This window comes from Choristoneura fumiferana, chromosome 18, assembly GCF_025370935.1.
Source record: "Choristoneura fumiferana chromosome 18, NRCan_CFum_1, whole genome shotgun sequence".
Taxonomy (NCBI): Eukaryota; Metazoa; Arthropoda; class Insecta; order Lepidoptera; family Tortricidae; genus Choristoneura; species Choristoneura fumiferana.
The window spans coordinates 12,782,895-12,800,673 of record NC_133489.1 but is presented as its reverse complement, the minus strand read 5'-3'; the positions used below and the strand labels follow the sequence as shown (position 1 = coordinate 12,800,673).

The window sequence follows — 17,779 nt, the reverse complement described above, 5'->3', positions numbered from 1 at the left end:
CCCTGCTGTGAGGTTCGGCAATGGGCGGGAAGAATGTAATATTGTTGAAAAAATAGAAAACCGGCCGTTTCGTACAACTTTTTAAGTAGGTATACCTAAAAAGTATAGGTACTTACTTTAAACGGCCTAACTTCATCTAGTGCTAGCAGAGCCCTGCTTCTAAGCAAAATGTTCGAAATGTGGTGTGATTTTAACAGACTCGAAAAAAAATCAAATAATTTCTAAGAAAACAAAAATATTTGAATATATTTGTCAGGTATACGTAAGAATAACTAAAGGTGAATTCAGTACAAATTTTTGGTTTTCGCAACCCGGCCTTATAGCACGACATTTATAGGCTTACAGCTCTAAGATTATAGGTATCCGTTATCCGGGAAAATAACTATCGGTTACGGTTCTACTTTTTATTTGCTGATAAAACATGATCTTATTTACCTATTGTCGTTTCCAATTCGAAAATAAAATAGGTTAGATATAGGTCGTCTTTTTGTGCTCACAATACAGCTAGATGCCAAAATGTAGGTCTGCAGACAGGTGTAGTCTCCAAATTACATCTCGGGAGCTTTACTAATACCAATTCAATTTTACGATAGCTTTTCGCAGCTAACCGTTACGATATAGCGGGCGTGTTTGGCATGCACAAATGCACGCGGACGCAGCCAAGTCAAGCAATAAAGTAGAATACCTATATAAATGTGAGGCAGCGGGTCTGGCAGTCAGTGCTTCCACAGCATCCGTTCGGGCTTGACGTGTAATCATGCAGCGGGTAACCTTGTTTTTACTCTCGGCGGTGCTGGCCGTTGTACTCGCAGGTTAGTGCCCTCTTTGACTTGACACTTTTTGCCGCCATTCGATGCGACATTGTTTTTTAGATTTTTTAAGCATCTTTGTCTACTGTTATCGAAGATCTGATCAGGTTTTTAAGATTTAATTGCACTTATTAATATAGCATTAATTTTTTTTGAATACCGAATTAACGTCAAATTTAATGAGACACTAATAAAGTTACATTAAAAGACAGTAGTTATATGAAAAATTTAAATATTCGATATTTAGTGCTCACGAGAATTTATTAACGTTTCTTATTGCATATCACTATCATTTTTTTGATGTGTACCTACTTATTGATGATGTCACTAAATTTGGGAGTAGAACTTACTCTCACCACCAAATCCATGAAAGCTGCCAGAGTTTTCAAAAGTATGTAAAATATGACTCTACATCAAGAACGCGATTTAAGTAGACACTTATTCAAACTCTCTTCGACATTTTGAAGGTGAGTGTACAAAGACAAATAAATACATTTGTAATAGGGTAGGTGATTTCGTACGCAAGACGAGAATGACTCACCGTGCTATAAGAATTGAGAGCTCAAACATTTCAGCAATCGTTTTTAACTGACCTTAAAAATGGGGAGGTTCTCAATTCGGTTTTATCTATTTATTTATGATTTATTACCTCCTTGACGTAAAGTTCGTGATAAGATAACAGTGGTTTGACCTAATGGTCTCTCAAGCAGAGAGTCTTCTTCTTCTAAGTTTTTTCGAAATTCATTTTGCGATGTTAAGTTTACCATGAGTTTAACGCTGAAGAAAAACACCGTGAGGAAACCAGCATACACCTGTGAAGAAATTCATTGGTAACTATGAAGTTCTCAATCCAGTCCTGCGTGGGGACTACAACTCAAGCCCTCCTCTTATTCTTAGAGGTCTGTAAAAAAAAATACTTTTTGAAAGCTCGAAACGATAACCCTATTGTGCAGTACTTAAATGTAAAAGAAGAGTTTTTTAACTAACAAATAGGTAATAGTAAGTAGAGCCAAATTTAGATAGGTAGGTATTGAACCTGTTTTGTCGGATAAGTACATCTAGGTATTCTTCTCTAAGTCGCTAAACTCTGGACAGAGTAGTCTAATGGTGGTCAGTTATGTTTAATGACGACAGTTATGTTTAATGACGACTTTATTAGGCGTCATATATTGATTCGGAAAAAACTTGTGTAAGGGATGTGACTAAGCTGACATTATTCAGAATTCGACATGGTAGAGGTAGAGTAGGTGTCAGGCTGCATTTTGTGTGTCCAACGCTTTTTTGTACCTGCTTAGTTTTTATCAGACAGGATTTCCCACAGTAATAATTATATTCTTTTCTTTGGCAATAAAACTACTTCTTACGTATAAATATTAAACGCGGGATCGTCGCAGGAAAACGAACCTTGAGGTTCCCTGTTGTCAGTCCATGAATACTTAAGAGATTGCCGTGTATAATATTTCAATTGAACATGAACGCGTAAAAAACGAGACTCGCTGCGAAGTTCGAGTCACTCACAAGGCTGAGATCATCACTAACAAGACGTAATACATCTTTTATACTTAATTCTGAAACATCGACCTTAACCTGTCGTGACCATCGCAATTCAAGATGATCGAATAAAGACGTTGGAATGTAAACATATATAGGTACCTATACTTAATCGACAATTAATTAACAGGATATCGAGGACCAACTAAGATTTTTTTTTTATTTTTTGCGGCATCTAAGGGCGTAAAACTTAAATTTTTGTTTATATTTTCCCGGCAACCACCATATAAATAGTAAGTAGATAAAGCTCATTGAATCGCCTTTGAAGCTTGTTTTAAGCGATCTTGACGTGTTTTTTTATTGAAAAACATTTTTGTAAAATAAGTCACAGCAAATGTGTAACAATTATATAGCAAGGACGTAGTATGTCCCATATGACCATATTACGGTCATTTACTTTCTTTTAGTTTCATAAGTAATACTATTTTTTTTTAAAACGTTTTCCGCAAAAATACTCGTCAAGATTTTTTTGTCCTTTTTCTAATACTAAGATAAACGAAGTATAGCTGTAGTTGTAAGAGTTGTAAGAATGACGTAAAGCACAAACTGCGCCTCGCTTCCCACAACGGAACAATGCGCATACTGTTATTCATCATACTTTACCTGACATTCCTGAGGACGAGTAGGCACTAGATCCCGCGTAGCGTAGTAGTTATAGGTAAACTTAACTTGTCTCCAAGTGAGCGCTTTACATCATACATGATACAACACACAACAAACATGACACATGATACACAAACTTGATGATAGTAAAGAAGAAAGTGGTCAAATGTGGGACTCTATTTGTATGTCGACCAAGGAATTCGTTTACTAGGCTAAGGGCCTATTTCATCACTCATTGATAAATTTCATATCTATGACAAGTAAATGTGATACTGCTGTCTCTGTTTATTCGGAGAAAACTAATAGAGACAGCATTAGTATCTGTGAAATAATATTAGTCTGTAGTGGTGAAACAGGTCCAAAGTGTAAAAGCTTCTGGGTACTACTTGTGCTACAAAAACAAGTAACAGTTACTATTTGTAGATAAGGGGACCAACATGGTACAAGCCCACTAAGTATGTGACCATATGAGCTACAAACAATAGTTAAGTACCTGCTACGACACAGAGTCAATACTCGCGATTGACAACCGATACACAGGAGGACCACAAATTTAAGTTACATCTGCAGTCTTCATCCGCGCATCCGAGTTGACAAATACCGAATTAAACCGAAAGTAATCATCAATGCAATAAAGATCTGCATTCGTTCGCAAAATATTAAGTAAGCTTTAAAGAGCTAACTTTTGTTAGAGCCAAGTGCGCCTCCCCCTCTAAACCGTATCTTACGGCTAAATAGGCTTTTTACTATCTGAAGAACTCAAAACAGATAAAGCACTTTCTTGGTCGATTGAACCTGTGTCTTTAACATTCCAGAGGGCGAGTACTACGTCCCGCGGGCGTATTACACGATCGACTCGGCGGGGCATGCGTCCGCGCCGGTGCCGCTGCGCCGCCTGCGCCGCTCCTTCAACCCCAACTGGCCGGGATACAATGGCGGCGGGGCTAGCGCAAATGCCAATGCCAATGCTAACGCTTGTAAGTATTGTTATGTATTAGAACCTTTTTATTTATACTGTCGCTTCGTAAAATATAAGCTTTAAAGTGCTAATTTTTGTTAGAGGCAAGTGTCCATCCCTCCCCTCCATAAGCTAATTCGCGGGTTTTCAAAATCTGTAAAAATCATGATGGTAGTATACACTATATACCTGTTATGAATTTAAAAGGAAAACTATCACTGCCTAGTAGGATTTACAGGTTAACGAGTAACTTAATATTGATATGGACTTGCGAGTATAATGTCACTAAACTTAGTTGAGTTACGGTAAAAACTACCTTAAATCGATCCTATTGCGATCTCCGTGAATTAATGTTTGTGGTAGGTATTTTATGTGAGAATAAATTTGCTACAAATTTTAATTCCACGTAAGTATAACCTAAATATACACAAATTATCGCAGAATGGAAGTAAAGAGAGCATTCGCATGTCGGTACATCTGTATAAACAGCTGTTATGTACCTATTTCATAACACTTTTAACTCTGACCTATTTTATCGTGAAATGTAGAGGGAGCTACATATATTACACGTGACGTATAATTTAACAAAATGCATGTATGTATTATACTATTTACTATGTATTTATTTTTATAACTGATTTAGTAATGGTTATATTTTATAGAAAATTTAAATTCACCGTAACCGTTACTGTACATTATTTTTAATCTGATGCCAGATTAACTCACATAATGGAACTCACCACACAAACTCCATAACAAATCGTCAATACAATCATCGTAAAGGTAATATCATGATACCATGTAATATTCATTCACTGATTGCAAAGGAAGCCCTTGATGATTCTCGTAAGAAGCTAATCTGAATCACGATTCTTTAATTAATAAAAATAACTTTAATTGAGTTCTTAACGTAACGTCCATCACGACTGATGAAATGAAATATTTAATTTTTTAAGAATATACTAACATTCAATACTAACATTCACTTTTAATTAAAACGAGTCTCTAAGCAAAGGCAATTAATTTAAATAAATATTATTGTTAGTGAAATACCAATCAGTCTATTCAGAAAATTCAGCGATTAGTGTACCTAAAGTATTTAGAACCGACTAACAACATTTCCTCGGCCTAACAGTCAGAACTAATGTAGATACTTATGTAGTCTTAAGCAACGGAAATTCTCGAAATACCTCTTGGCCGGCGGCCATTGCTTATTCTGAGGAATAATCATTGATATGCACAAATGAGCTTTTACGAAGTAGAGCATTGAATCGACGTGTGGAGCAGCCGTAATCGGCACCGGCGGCGGCGCGGGCGCCGGCCGACTAACGGTCCCCAATCGGTCAGTAAGCAAACAAAAAACGATCCATGAAATCATTAACTACTGTACTTTCTCTAAAAATATATAAATAAAAAAATAGAACAGAATAAACTTTAAGGGGCCCCATGACAAATGTATCTTTTTGGGGTTTTTGCTAATCTAATGAAGTTGTATATTCGGATTTGAAGATGTAGTATGGGCGAAGCACGGCTCGTCATCAGATCGTCTTGGCCTCCATTGTCGAAACAAGCACACAAATACAAATCGAGAAAGACCGTTAATAATTCAGAACTTTAATGAGTAGCAGTAAGAGGACACACAATATAAATTAGGAGAAAAGTTTTTCAGGTGTATACGCTCACCAATTATACGACAGGTTTTGGCGGCAACCAAGTTGCTCATATAACAATAACAACCATCTCGCATGACATGGATGATTCACGGCTGAATTCAACGATTTACATCGAGCTTTTTAGAGGGCGTATAACCTTCAGGTAGAAATATGAGTTCGAAAAACCAAACTAAATGTTTTAATCGCTATCGTAGATGGCGAGCATATCTTCGCTTTGACATATAGATGGTATGGAACCCTTCATCGCGATCAGATTAGCATTACTTTGCTTAAGCCAAGCTTGACTTGAAATTTTGAGTCCAAAGTCAAGATATCTTTATTTAATTTAGATTGTAAACGATTGCCTTAGAATTCAAAAAAATCTACCACGGTTCGAAAAAACCTCTGATGTATGAGTTTGGCACATAAAAGTATATTTTGTAACAATTTACAATCATATTAGTGTTTATCTAAACAACACAAGTATTAGCATAATACATATAAACTTTTTTAATTCGCTTATTTGGAGTAAGCACTCGCCAATGCAGATCGGAATTATTTCCAAATTTCCCTATCCATGATATAATCATTAATTTTAATAATAAGCCTATATATTAATGTCTTCTTGACAATAGATTTAAATTTGTGTCTGTTTTTGAGTCTTGGGAAACTTCTATAACTTCATACGTTTACCGTTTTCGCCATATACATAGCAGGTACCATTTTTAGGTGTGTATAAAAAAATGTGTATAGGGGGTATTAAAACCTGTACTATACTTTAAACCACATTAGGCTACTAATTACTAATATGATCCAAGTAGAAAATACTGTGATCGAAAAAAAAAGTTTTGCATGGAAGTGGAGTCGCAAGAAGACTTTCTAATTTCGATGTTTTCCCACTTATATCGTATTAGTATCAGTAGCCCTAATATGGGTACAGTATAGTACAGGATTTTTTTTATCAACTGTAGTATATTAAATTACTGTTCTCATTTAATTAAACATGCATGCCTTCGCCTTCTTTTAGGGGATGATCAACTACCAGAAATGCAATGTAATACTGCAATGTTATATTAAGCAGCGTAAATGTAGGTATAGCGAGGAAACTGAATCACGTACTGGTACTGGGTAACCGTTGTACTACCAATGTTATGTTGACATCCAATACATGCCGAAGAAATCCTAGGAGGTAGATCACGAAAAGGTCATCAGAGTCGAACAACAGAGATCAACAGAGATCTCGGATATTATCTCATCTTGCTAACGGTGAGTATTTGCACAGACATAACTTAGTAGATAGGATTATTCACCAGCAACTTGCTCTTCGATACGGCATTGTAGACTCTTGAGGTGCCGTATTATAATATACACTCAAATTATGTGTTCGTAGAACAGTTTAAACGGTCCGCACGCAGCGACGGCTAGCGCGTACACTGAGGCAACTGCCAGTTACACTGGACTTCCCCGGCCCGCGACAATATCGGTGCCGCGTATAGTGGTGCATGTCGGTTTGCCTCAGTATACGTTGTACCGATTAGCAAAACGGTGTTAGATGCATTCATATACGTCACTTTATTTCCAAAACTAATAGGAATATCCGTGCAAATTTTTTGTGGTAGGTAAATAAGGAAATATTAATCACAAAATTGCAAAAAACTAAAAATCAGAAATTTGTCACTTATACCAGTATACGTAGGAGGTATCGATATACGGACTTATCACGCTATTTTTACATAAGTACGGTACTATTAGGATCAAGTGCGGGTTTCGAAGAACTCGCGCTGCTAGGCAGACTTGACACCCCACACTTCAGTCTACTCGTGACCACGGCAACTGTAACGTTACCGAAACGTCGAAGTAAATATTACTTGTGTAAAAATAGCGTGATAAGTCCCGTATATGGTACTTTGACTACGGCACGCATCGTCCGGAGGTTCCTCACTCTGCGGCCCTGACCACCGGTAGCTTGGGCTCTCCCCGTTACCGGCGGCAAACTAGGTTAGGTTTTTATAATATTTTTATTTTGTATGTACTTTTCTGTATTTAACTTTTTATAACTATTATAAAAACCTAATCCTAAGAATGAAAAAAAATAAAGAACATAATAATTGTAAAAAAAATAAAAAGTAAATTATTAAGTTGCTGAAAAAAAAATAGGTGTGATTTTTTTTAGATAAGTACCGCGTTTTGGCTTAGGAGGGTATTTTTTTTATATAAGCCTCTATAATAGTCGTATTTTACCTCGATCGCGTATTTTGGTCTAGATTTTTGCCTGCGGGGCATAGGGATAACATGTTCAAAGTCAAAGTCAAAATATCTTTATTCAATTTAGGCTATAACAAGCACTTATGAATGTCAAAAAAACTACCACCGGTTCCTATGTTGCCTATGCCCCGCTCTTATTAATATTTTACCGTGCGAACTTTCAATAAGATTCAAACTACCTATACCGCTTATTACCAGCAGGACTGACCCATATATGAAAAGGAAAAGACCATTTTTATAAATGCGGCTACAAAAACTTTTTGAGAATCCAAGTTTCAATTACTTTCAGAATCGAAATGTGATACACAAATTTATTTATTTATAAAATTCGCTGTAAAATTCAATTATGCATACAAAAAAACACAAAAAAGACATACAATAAAAAACATTTTAAAATTATTACAACGAATTTTGGAATTTCTATTTTGTGTTTCTTTTAAATAAAAAAAAGAATATTTATTCACAAAGCCAAATATATTACAACAAAATACAATGAGAGAAAAAGATAAAACATCATTTGTGAAGAGAGGTAAAGGGCTCAGCAGAGATTTTTTCCGATAATGGACATAACGCACCTTTAAAATTAAACTGAAACAATTCGAAATATTCATGTCGGCGGCCGATCATAAAATCCGCCAGATCACGAAATTCCTAGTAATATCTTGAAATGGCGCCATTTCATGATATGCCTAAAAGTTGGCCAGGCATAATTATCACGATGTGAAACACTAGATCGATTAGATGTTCCTAGCTCTATCCTCCTGAGTCCTGACATTTTTTAACAAACTTAGTGCTTAAGACCTAGACGTGGTTGACCTGCTTTGTTATTTAGGACATTATTTCAAAATTCTTAGAATCCTTTATTCAATTAACAATTTGTACTTTATAAAGTACATTCAGCCGTTATTCTTAGTGTTGATTGATCCTTTATAAAGTACGCGAGGACTTAGGAGGCTATACCGGGCACATCGTGATATGCCGAAAAAAAGAAAAATTTAGGTACGACGAGCGAAGCGAGGAGTGGTTGGCATGAATTATGACCACAACGCATGAGCCGAGCGAGCGAAGCGAGCATGCCGCGGTAGCGGCCGGCGAAGTGCCAGAACCGATATGGCGGCGTTGCATGATATGCCTAAGAATTTCATGATCTTCTTATACTAGCCAAATCATGAAATGGCGTCATATCACCATATGCCTAGGAATATCGTGATCTGGCGGATTTTACGATCGGCTGCCGACATTCACATTTCCAAAATATAGGTACTTTAAATAAAACACAATCTGGTTGAATTTTAAAATGAGAAAATTTAGAATTATTTCAGTTTAATTGTAATTTCAAAGGTGCAATAAATGTACACTATTACCTATTCTGTGACAACTTACAACTAGAAGATACTAGTAGGTAGGTGTAGTGGCATACTGGACCAACGATTGTACGCACAGAGGTCACGTCATGTGATCTGCGAAACTATTAGCCTCCCATACTTACGGACGCGCAAAAAAGTGGACAAAAAACACTCACGGTGCTGGTTTTTTAAAACAATTTCTTGTAATTCAAGTTTAGGAAACGCTTTGATGTAATTGGCGGGATGGGCGACGGCCTTGAGAGATTTTAATGAAATCATAGTGTGGACGAAATATAAAACAAAATACATGGCTATTGTATGGCATACTTTTAATGTGATACATTTCATGGTCAAATTAAAATAAAACTGTATATTATGTCTAGCTTGGGAACTGAGGGTTCCTAACATTACTTAAGTTCATGCTTACTCCCTTACTAATATTATAAATGCTAAATTAAGTATTTAAGTAGTTATGTTTGTTTGTTACGTTGTGGAGTTGCTTCTAAAACCGGGGTCTAAAGCTTGAGATGATCGATTATCCGGTAAAGTCATCAGTAAAGAATAATTTTCGTCCTGGATAATTGTAAAGATTCTTCGAGCTCGCGATAAACGTAGTCTTTGCAGAGGAAGTACTATTAATGCCGAAGTAGTTTTGGCTGTCTGCCTCTTCCTCTTCGCGCTTCAACTGCTGAACCGATTTTGATGAAACTTAGTGTGAAGAGTTTGAGATCCTGGGATGGATATACCGGGTGTGGCCCCTGTGGTCCTTTTTTCATTAAATACTGCTATCAATGTACGCCATCCTAGAACACAACTGACGTCACCTGTCACCTGTCACGCTTCAAACATCAAGCATTTTGCTTTACATTGCTTCTTCGAATAAACTTAAAAGTGTAATAAAAATTAAAAAAATAATTATTTTTAAAAGTCGCTGAACTAATGTTATTCAGTTTGAGGAGAATGATCTATGTTTTAATTATTTGCTTATATTACAGGCCACACCCGGTATAAAGTTTAAATCTCTGCAAATTGCATAGTTCTTTTTAGTATGATAACGATAAAATTCTTCGCAGACTAAATTACTTAAAATTAATCAAACCTTTTACTTTCATTTACCAACCAATTACCAACGCGATTATAGTTCATTGACAGACCTTCCGAATGATAACTAAATTAATTAATTATACTTAGATAAGCACCAAGAGTTCCCTTCAATGAAAAGTTTCGCAGGGCAAGACATCGTTAAAGAGTCAAAGCGGTCATTAGGCTTCAATAAACTTGAATAGGTAAAATTAATTGGATATTTCAATTAATTAGGTATTTTCTTAATTTCACAATAAATTTCCGATTGGTACCAGGTACTTACCTTAGTAATGATTTGTATTTTGTTTAAAACTTTAGCAATTTTCACTCATAAATTCACCCGAGACTATGTTTAACTGTGATTGATATAGATAACTATATGATTGGATACGAGTATTATTCTGCGAGGTGTTTAAGTCTAAAGAGTCGTAAGAGGCGACTGAGGATATAGGTTAAGGTATACCGTAGGCGACAGGCTAGCAACCTGTCACTATTGTACCGTTTTTGTCAAACTTAAAACCTAAAATTGCTAAAAGTGGCTCCGAAACGGTAACGTTTCGTGTGCTCTGCCTACCGCATTTGGGAATACAGGTGTGATGTTTGTGTGTGTGCGTGTTTGTGTTTAAAGTCTAAATAAGTTAGGTAATTTTATTTAGTAACTAGTTAACTACTATTAATGAAAAAAAATTACAAGTGTGAGTCAGACTTATGCACCGAAGGTTTCGTACTTTGCAGATATCTAGAATTATTTATGGATAATAGATAGACCAAAACTTAGACTTGAGTCTAAAGCTAAGGACCAGTATTAGAGGCAATACATAGTATCAGACAGGAAAAAACCGGCTAAGAGCGTGTCGGACACGCCTAAAATAGGGTTCCGTAACCATTACGTAAAAATAAAAATAAAAAAATCTAAGGATTTCGTATTTTATACGGAATCTTCCAAGTTTAGGTACATTTTATACCTTAGGCTGCTATTCTGCTGCTGCTATAATAATTCTCAAGCAAACTTAGCCGTTATAGTTTTCCTTGTAAGTTTACTGCCATCCTGAATTTTTCAATTTTTTCCATCCAACGGTTTAGATTTTAGAGGGGGGGGGCGGGGGACGCTCGATTTTAATGAAAATTTGCACTTTAAAGTTGAGTATTTCGCAAACAAGTCACTGAATCGAAAAATCGTCTTAGCAAACCCTTTAATGGTTTCAAAAGACCTATCCAACAATACCCCACACTATAGGGTTGGATGAGAAAAAAAATCACCCCGGCTTTACGTCTATGGGAGGTACCCTAACCAATTTTTTTTTATTGTAGCATTTTGTCGGCATAGTTTACATATATATTCGTGCAAAATTACAGCTTTCTGGCATTGATAGTCCCTGAGCAAAGCCGTGGACGGACAGACAGACGCGAATGGCGAAACTACAAGGGTTCCGTTTTGCCATTTTGACTACGGAACCCTTAAACCCGCATCATTACTCAGATCTAAATCTACATTATAGGAAATCGGCCATAGGGCAATTTTTTAGACTAAGTACATAGGTACATAACAAAATTATTTAGAGCTGTTATTTTCTTCTATTTGTTATACATTTCTAATTAAGCAAAATTTCTCACCACCATGGTATTTTCACAGACGTGCTTTCATAAATCACCCCATGGTAGAAATGCTACAAAATTACCAAAAATATTTTATAATGATCGCAGAGCCGGGCAGTTTCGTCGGTTAGCAGGCACGATCCAGGGCGGCCACTCCGTCTCCGCCAGTTCCTCCGTCGGGGTCGACGGCCTGGGCAACGGCTACTACGACCAGTATACCTCGGTGGATAACTAATGTGTCTTCACCATTGTTACCTGCGTCTAACGCCATTCATCAAAGTCCAATGACGTCATGATAACGTAACGATAAAAGCAGGTCCAATTGACCCCATCGCACAACGAAAACCAAACGCTTTCTTGCTCATTTTTTTTTTACGAATCGGCTGTAGATTTTGATGTCGTTTTCTATTAATTGTAAGAGTTCCTGTATTTCTTCCAGATAACTAAAAAAACTATCAGAATATTAGGCCATTTTTACAGAAAAGTGTCCAGAAAAATGGGACGGTTGAAACGCTCGAATATTCGTCCTTCTATGATTTTCCTGTTCTATAGTTTGAATGGTTGGAGAATACTGGGTATTCTACTCAGTCCGCCAGTTAGATTAATCAGAAAATATAGGATACGTATTTTATAATCAAATATACAAAAAATTACAAAGACGAAGCGCGTCAAAGTTCGTGAGTGGCGTGCGTGACGTCACGACGTGCTAAAAAGTGTCGCACGGCGTGACGTAATGCGGAACAACTGGATACATCTTCTTTTTTTTTAGATTGACGAAAGAAAAATATGTGTCTTATATTTTCTGACGGACTAGTAATTAGATTTTCGTAGGAAACTAGCCTATTACCTATTAATGGCCTATGTTGGTATTTAAAAAAATCATTGAGATCGTTGGTAGGTACTTAGCTCAGTTTTCAAATATGACTTTTCATTCCTTCCTGTTTATTTTATTCATAGGTGTTCTAATGTAATTAATCACAGCACGAAAACGTTTGGTGTACTTATTATTGTTTACTTATTTCGAAGTTATGTAAGTAGGATTTTTTATGCATACTTAGGTACAGAAATATAATTGTTATTGTTTGTTTTTTTTTTAATCTACCTATGTCCAGTGTCTTCTCTGGTGAAAACTGTTCGATTTTTATTTATTTAACAGAATTTGACTTATGTTTGCTTTAGAAAGAATTTGACTTCCTTAACGTTATTAATTAAACAGTGTCTGCATTAATTACAAAACATTTTTCGGATAGCCAATTAAGTAACTTAATCTTAGTCAAGCTTGTAATTATCGCAACTGTTTAATATGTGATTAACCTCTTACTACTTATGTTGTTTCTCTGTACTACAGAAAACGTTAATTGGGATAATTAAAGTTGATGTATGTAAGAAACTATAAAATCTTATTCTTCTGCAGACAATTGAATACCTGCGGACGTTGTTAACTATTCAGAAACGCTAATTATATTATATTTTGTAACATGGTGTGATTTAGTTCATAATTATTAAATACATACCGGGTGTGGCCTTTAATACGAGCAAATAATTAAAACATAGATCATACTCGTCCAACTGAACAACATTCGTTCAGCGACTGTTAAAATTATTACACTTTTAAGTTTATTCGAAGAAGCAATGTATAGCAAAATACTTGATGTTTGTAGCGTGACAGGCGACGTCAGTTGTGTTCTATGATGGCGTACATTGATAGCAGTATTTAATTTGTATGAAAAAGGGAAATTTCAAAGACTCCATTATTTTTAAATGTCGCTGAACTAATGTTGTTCAGTTTGACGAGGACGATCTATGTTTTAATTTTTTGCTCTTATTATAGGCCACGCCTCGTATACCAGGGCCCAATTGCATAATAAAGTACAAGCTAATAGTATTAGTGAATTTCAATACAAAATCGCTAATAGTATTAGCTTGTACTTTGTTATGCAATCGGGCCCAGATATCTTAGTTTAAAAGTAACTAATGTAGTTTCAATATATTTTAGTGTAAAAGTGAAATATATTTTTACACTAAATAAATTTAAGCTTATGTTTAAATCAGGATGGGAGTTCAATTAATACTAAAAATTTATTTTCAACATTGTTTGGTATATTATATATAAGTAGTCTTATAAAATATTATAAAATACTATTATTATCTAACTAAAAATCAGATAAACCGTGAAAGAAACGGCTTCTAAATCATTAGTGTTGTTAAAAAGGCTTAAAAGTATGTTTAATTCAAATCATATCATGTAAGGCAGTGTACTCAAAGTACTTTACCTAATACTGAAGAGAGCCTCTTCTAAATTTACTAATACCCGTACAATTTTGCGCAACATTGCACCACTTTTCTCGTAAGGCACCAAGTCTTTAGTCTATTAATTAAGCCCGCAACGTTTCAAAAAGCTACAACAGGGAGCGTGGTCAAACTTCGGCGTTTCGAATGTAGAGTTTTTACCCTCCCAATAAATTGTACATCACTTATTACAATTAATTTGAGTAACAGACTCACATAGAAGCTTTTACTATAGACAAAAACAGGGGTAGTCGAAACGCCGAAGAAACCCGGTTGAAAAAACTATTTGGTTACAATTATTTATGGGGCAGTTCGAGCCTGTATTGAGGCTTATTATACTGGTAGCCACCAGGAGCTGGTTCTGGCGCCGGCACTGGCGCGGGCGCTATCGGCACGTGCGGTGGAGTCACTATAACTGCATCATCAGTCAGAGCCACGTCGCGACCAGCAGGAGCGAAGTTCCGAGGGAATTGCTGCTGATAGAACTGCTGCCCTTGATAGAATTGAGGTGGAACTTGGTTGTACTGCGGCTGACTCTGGTATCCTTGGGCGCTATAGTAATCGTACTGGTTCGAGTTGAACTGAGGCGGTCCGTATTGGTTAGGCAGCTCCATCCGACCAAACATGTTCCCAAGAAATGGGAATTTGTTGGTGAACATGGCCCACAAGCCGGTGCCCCCGACCTGGTTGCTTCCTTGCCCGTTGTTCCCGAGTTTGTTCCAGAAGAGCCTTTGTGATGGCTCAGGGATGAGGTTCGGGTTGACGGCTACTGAATACGGGTCATTGGGGCCGAGGTTGTAGGGTGCATCTCTTTGGGGGTAGTAGCCTAAAGCGTTACCTAAAACAAAAAAAACATTACTTTAACTACAGATCAAGTTTTTTTCATTATTACAAAATGTGTATGTACCTACTTAATTAAAATTATTTATTTTGTGCTTTAAAATAATACTAATTTGACCGCATGAAAACGTACATGTTTGAACCCTTTGCGGAACTAACTAAATATAGATATTAACACGAATTATCTGATCTACACTTCAAATATGCAAACCAAAAAGATTGAAAATTATAAACGCAATAGGTAATTAGGTACAATATTTTAGGCAAGGATAGCATTATTTATTTTAATTTGTTTTAGTTTACATTGTTATTATTATTTGTCTTTTTTATGTAGGTATTTTACGTTTAGGATAGTTTTATTTTAATTGATATGTATTCTTTTCTTTTCAATGTAAATAAAATTTTATAAATATTAGATGCTGGAACAAAATATTGTTCGAAGTCTGTTTCAAGCTTTTCAAACATTAAATAATTAAAACAATTCAAATCAAAGACAATCTTTAAATACGTATCATAACGGGAATCTAACACAATATTTGTATAGATGATGTTCACGGTAAAATTAGTATTTGCTTCGACAAGAACACCGAAAAAATTCACTTTTTCACAACAAAACACCTAAAATATATTTTTTGCACATTCTATAATATTTTTGAGGGAATCGAACCCATTTTACGATTATAAGCAGTCACCACTACCACCACTAAATCATCCACCTAAATGTTCACTTGACGTACCCGCAACACAACACAAGAGGAGGACACGGGGCGCATACATTTTGCACGAGTTTCGACGTCGACTGCTTGGTATTGTTGGCCGTCTTTGTATTTATACCTCTTCTGTTTGTTCCCAAAAGGGGACCTTGAGGTTAATTCTTGTAACCCAATATTGATAGTGTGAGGTAATGGTGGCTCACCCAGCGGCGCGGACAATAGGCGCGACAACTAGGTGACTCGTGCGTCGTACGGTGCGCATGCACAGGCCGTGCCGAATCTGCATGTAAATGCAAAACTCCTAATATTCACCACAAAACAGTCGTGTAATTTCAACGTGCAGCTGAAGACGGAATACATAACCTCGTGAAAGCGGAGAGAAAACGCGGTGGAATTACAAAATTTTATGGGGATTGCGTGAGGGAATCACTGTACCCGTTGTAGATTTATTGATATTAATAATTGCGTGGTATAAATTGAATAAGTGATATTTTAACTTTGACTTTGGGTTTGAATTATCGGAAATATATTAAGTCTTACAAAGCTGTAAGCTGGTTGGTAATCTTTAAAACATGAGGTTTTAAAATGATGTCAAAAATTTCAGGGGTGCATCTATCTATAGGTAAGTCTGCCTTTTTTACATTGAAGTACTTAAATCCTTCAGTTCTTCGTCTTCATTTTTTTAAGCTTGTCATTAAAAACTGATGGTTTTCTCGTCAGATTGTTGGATTATTTTCAAAATAATACCTACCTATCTTACACGCGCACCATGTAGCTGCTTCCTTCTTAGTCCATAGCGAAATCAAGCCCTGCTGGCCTACAATGTTTATCTTTTATCCTGGGCAGGCTACCATCGCGCTTCGGTATGATTGACAGGAACAAGAAATCCGTTTCTGCACAAAATTCTACCCTCAAATCTCCTCGTTATAGGGTTCGACCATAAAACACCCGCTGGTAAACTGCATGATCGGATATTTCTACTTTCATGCGGATGTACCCAGAGAATGTAAAGAGACTTTTACGATCGCTAAGTACTTAGGTCTAAGTTTTCTTTTCTGAGCTGAAAAGACGTCATTGGGGTCCAGCAATTAAATAGACGGTGAAATTACACACGAATACCTATTTTTTATTTTAAGAAAGCTGAAAAATATCGTCATTGTCATTTCAAACTTTATGCATCTCAAAAACAGCTGAACTGATTTTAATGAAACAGCTAGAAACCACCGCAAAGAATTTAGCTTTTACGTAAAAATACGAATCGAAATTGGTCCATTCGTTTGAGAGCTACGATGTGACAGCCAGACAGACAGTCATTGATGCATTTCCCCCCAAGATCCCTTTTTGCTTCGGCGGTAAAAAGGCGTATAATTTCTACTTCTGTAGTAAAATAAACCGCTTGTGCCAAAAATACCGTTTCCAAAATACCATATTTTTCAACATACAACATTACCTATTTATTACATTCCAATTGTACAGGTGTCCAAAATAAGACATTCCACCAAAAAATTGAGTAATCTTCGATTTTGTAACATGGTGCAACGAGAATCTGGTAAGCTACATAGAAATGTGGTAAATGTAATGTAGTAAATATTTTGAAAAATGTGGTATTCTGGGAATGTGCCGTGGTATTTTAGGCACGAGGGAAATAAACCGCTGTCCGCTTTAATCTACAGCCTGTAGATGATAAGGCATTTTTGTGAAAAATGCACTCGTACGCATGTTTACCCAACATAATCGGCATTATTCATAAGATAACAAGTATTTGTCTTCGGCAGTTGTCGCGGCATTGTCCGAAGAAGCGTTTTACGAAACCTTTGCTCAAGCGAGCTTACACGATACTCACGCAGAAACCCGCAGACCAAAGAAGCCGCAGAATAGGCGCTCATGAGAAGCAAAAATATAACTATTAACTACAAGAAACCAAAGGTAACCGTTAAATAGTTTGCATTGTTATGGCCTAAAAATAAGAGAGAGATTTTAGAAATACTTAAAAAAAATGCATATCAAAAACACGTGTCAGAGGTTCCTAAGGAATAAAACAAATAATTGCGTGTCGGGATACGTGCAATGTAGA

At 36.3% G+C, this 17,779-nt stretch overlaps 2 protein-coding genes across 2 annotated transcripts; one reads left to right on the top strand and one right to left on the bottom strand.

Moving 5' to 3' along the window:
- Positions 1 to 701: 701 nt before the first annotated feature.
- Positions 702 to 14,420, top strand: LOC141437536 (uncharacterized). Its single transcript, XM_074100967.1, has 4 exons — positions 702 to 812; positions 3,779 to 4,002; positions 5,184 to 5,263; positions 11,972 to 14,420. The coding sequence occupies exons 1-4, from the start codon at positions 758 to 760 to the stop codon at positions 12,096 to 12,098; spliced, it is 486 nt and encodes a 161-aa protein (XP_073957068.1). The 5' UTR covers positions 702 to 757; the 3' UTR covers positions 12,099 to 14,420.
- On the bottom strand, positions 13,942 to 15,836 carry LOC141437788 (uncharacterized). Its single transcript, XM_074101300.1, has 2 exons — positions 15,730 to 15,836; positions 13,942 to 14,990 (listed from the first exon to the last, which is right to left on the bottom strand). Exons 1-2 carry the CDS (start codon positions 15,767 to 15,769, stop codon positions 14,449 to 14,451), a joined length of 582 nt encoding a protein of 193 aa, XP_073957401.1. The 5' UTR covers positions 15,770 to 15,836; the 3' UTR covers positions 13,942 to 14,448.
- Positions 15,837 to 17,779: the final 1,943 nt, after the last annotated feature.

Excerpts from the sequence above, each read along its gene's own strand:
- LOC141437536 (XM_074100967.1), top strand. The coding sequence starts at position 758 with ATGCAGCGGGTAACCTTGTTTTTACTCTCGGCGGTGCTGGCCGTTGTA. Across the intron at positions 4,003-5,183 it reads GCTTCGTAAAATATAAGCTT|AGCATTGAATCGACGTGTGG; the intron begins TAAAGTGCTAAT and ends TTTACGAAGTAG. Across the intron at positions 5,264-11,971 it reads CGACTAACGGTCCCCAATCG|AGCCGGGCAGTTTCGTCGGT; the intron begins GTCAGTAAGCAA and ends TAATGATCGCAG.
- LOC141437788 (XM_074101300.1), bottom strand. The coding sequence starts at position 15,769 with ATGTATGCGCCCCGTGTCCTCCTCTTGTGTTGTGTTGCGG. Across the intron at positions 14,991-15,729 it reads CCTCTTGTGTTGTGTTGCGG|GTAACGCTTTAGGCTACTAC; the intron begins GTACGTCAAGTG and ends TTTTTGTTTTAG.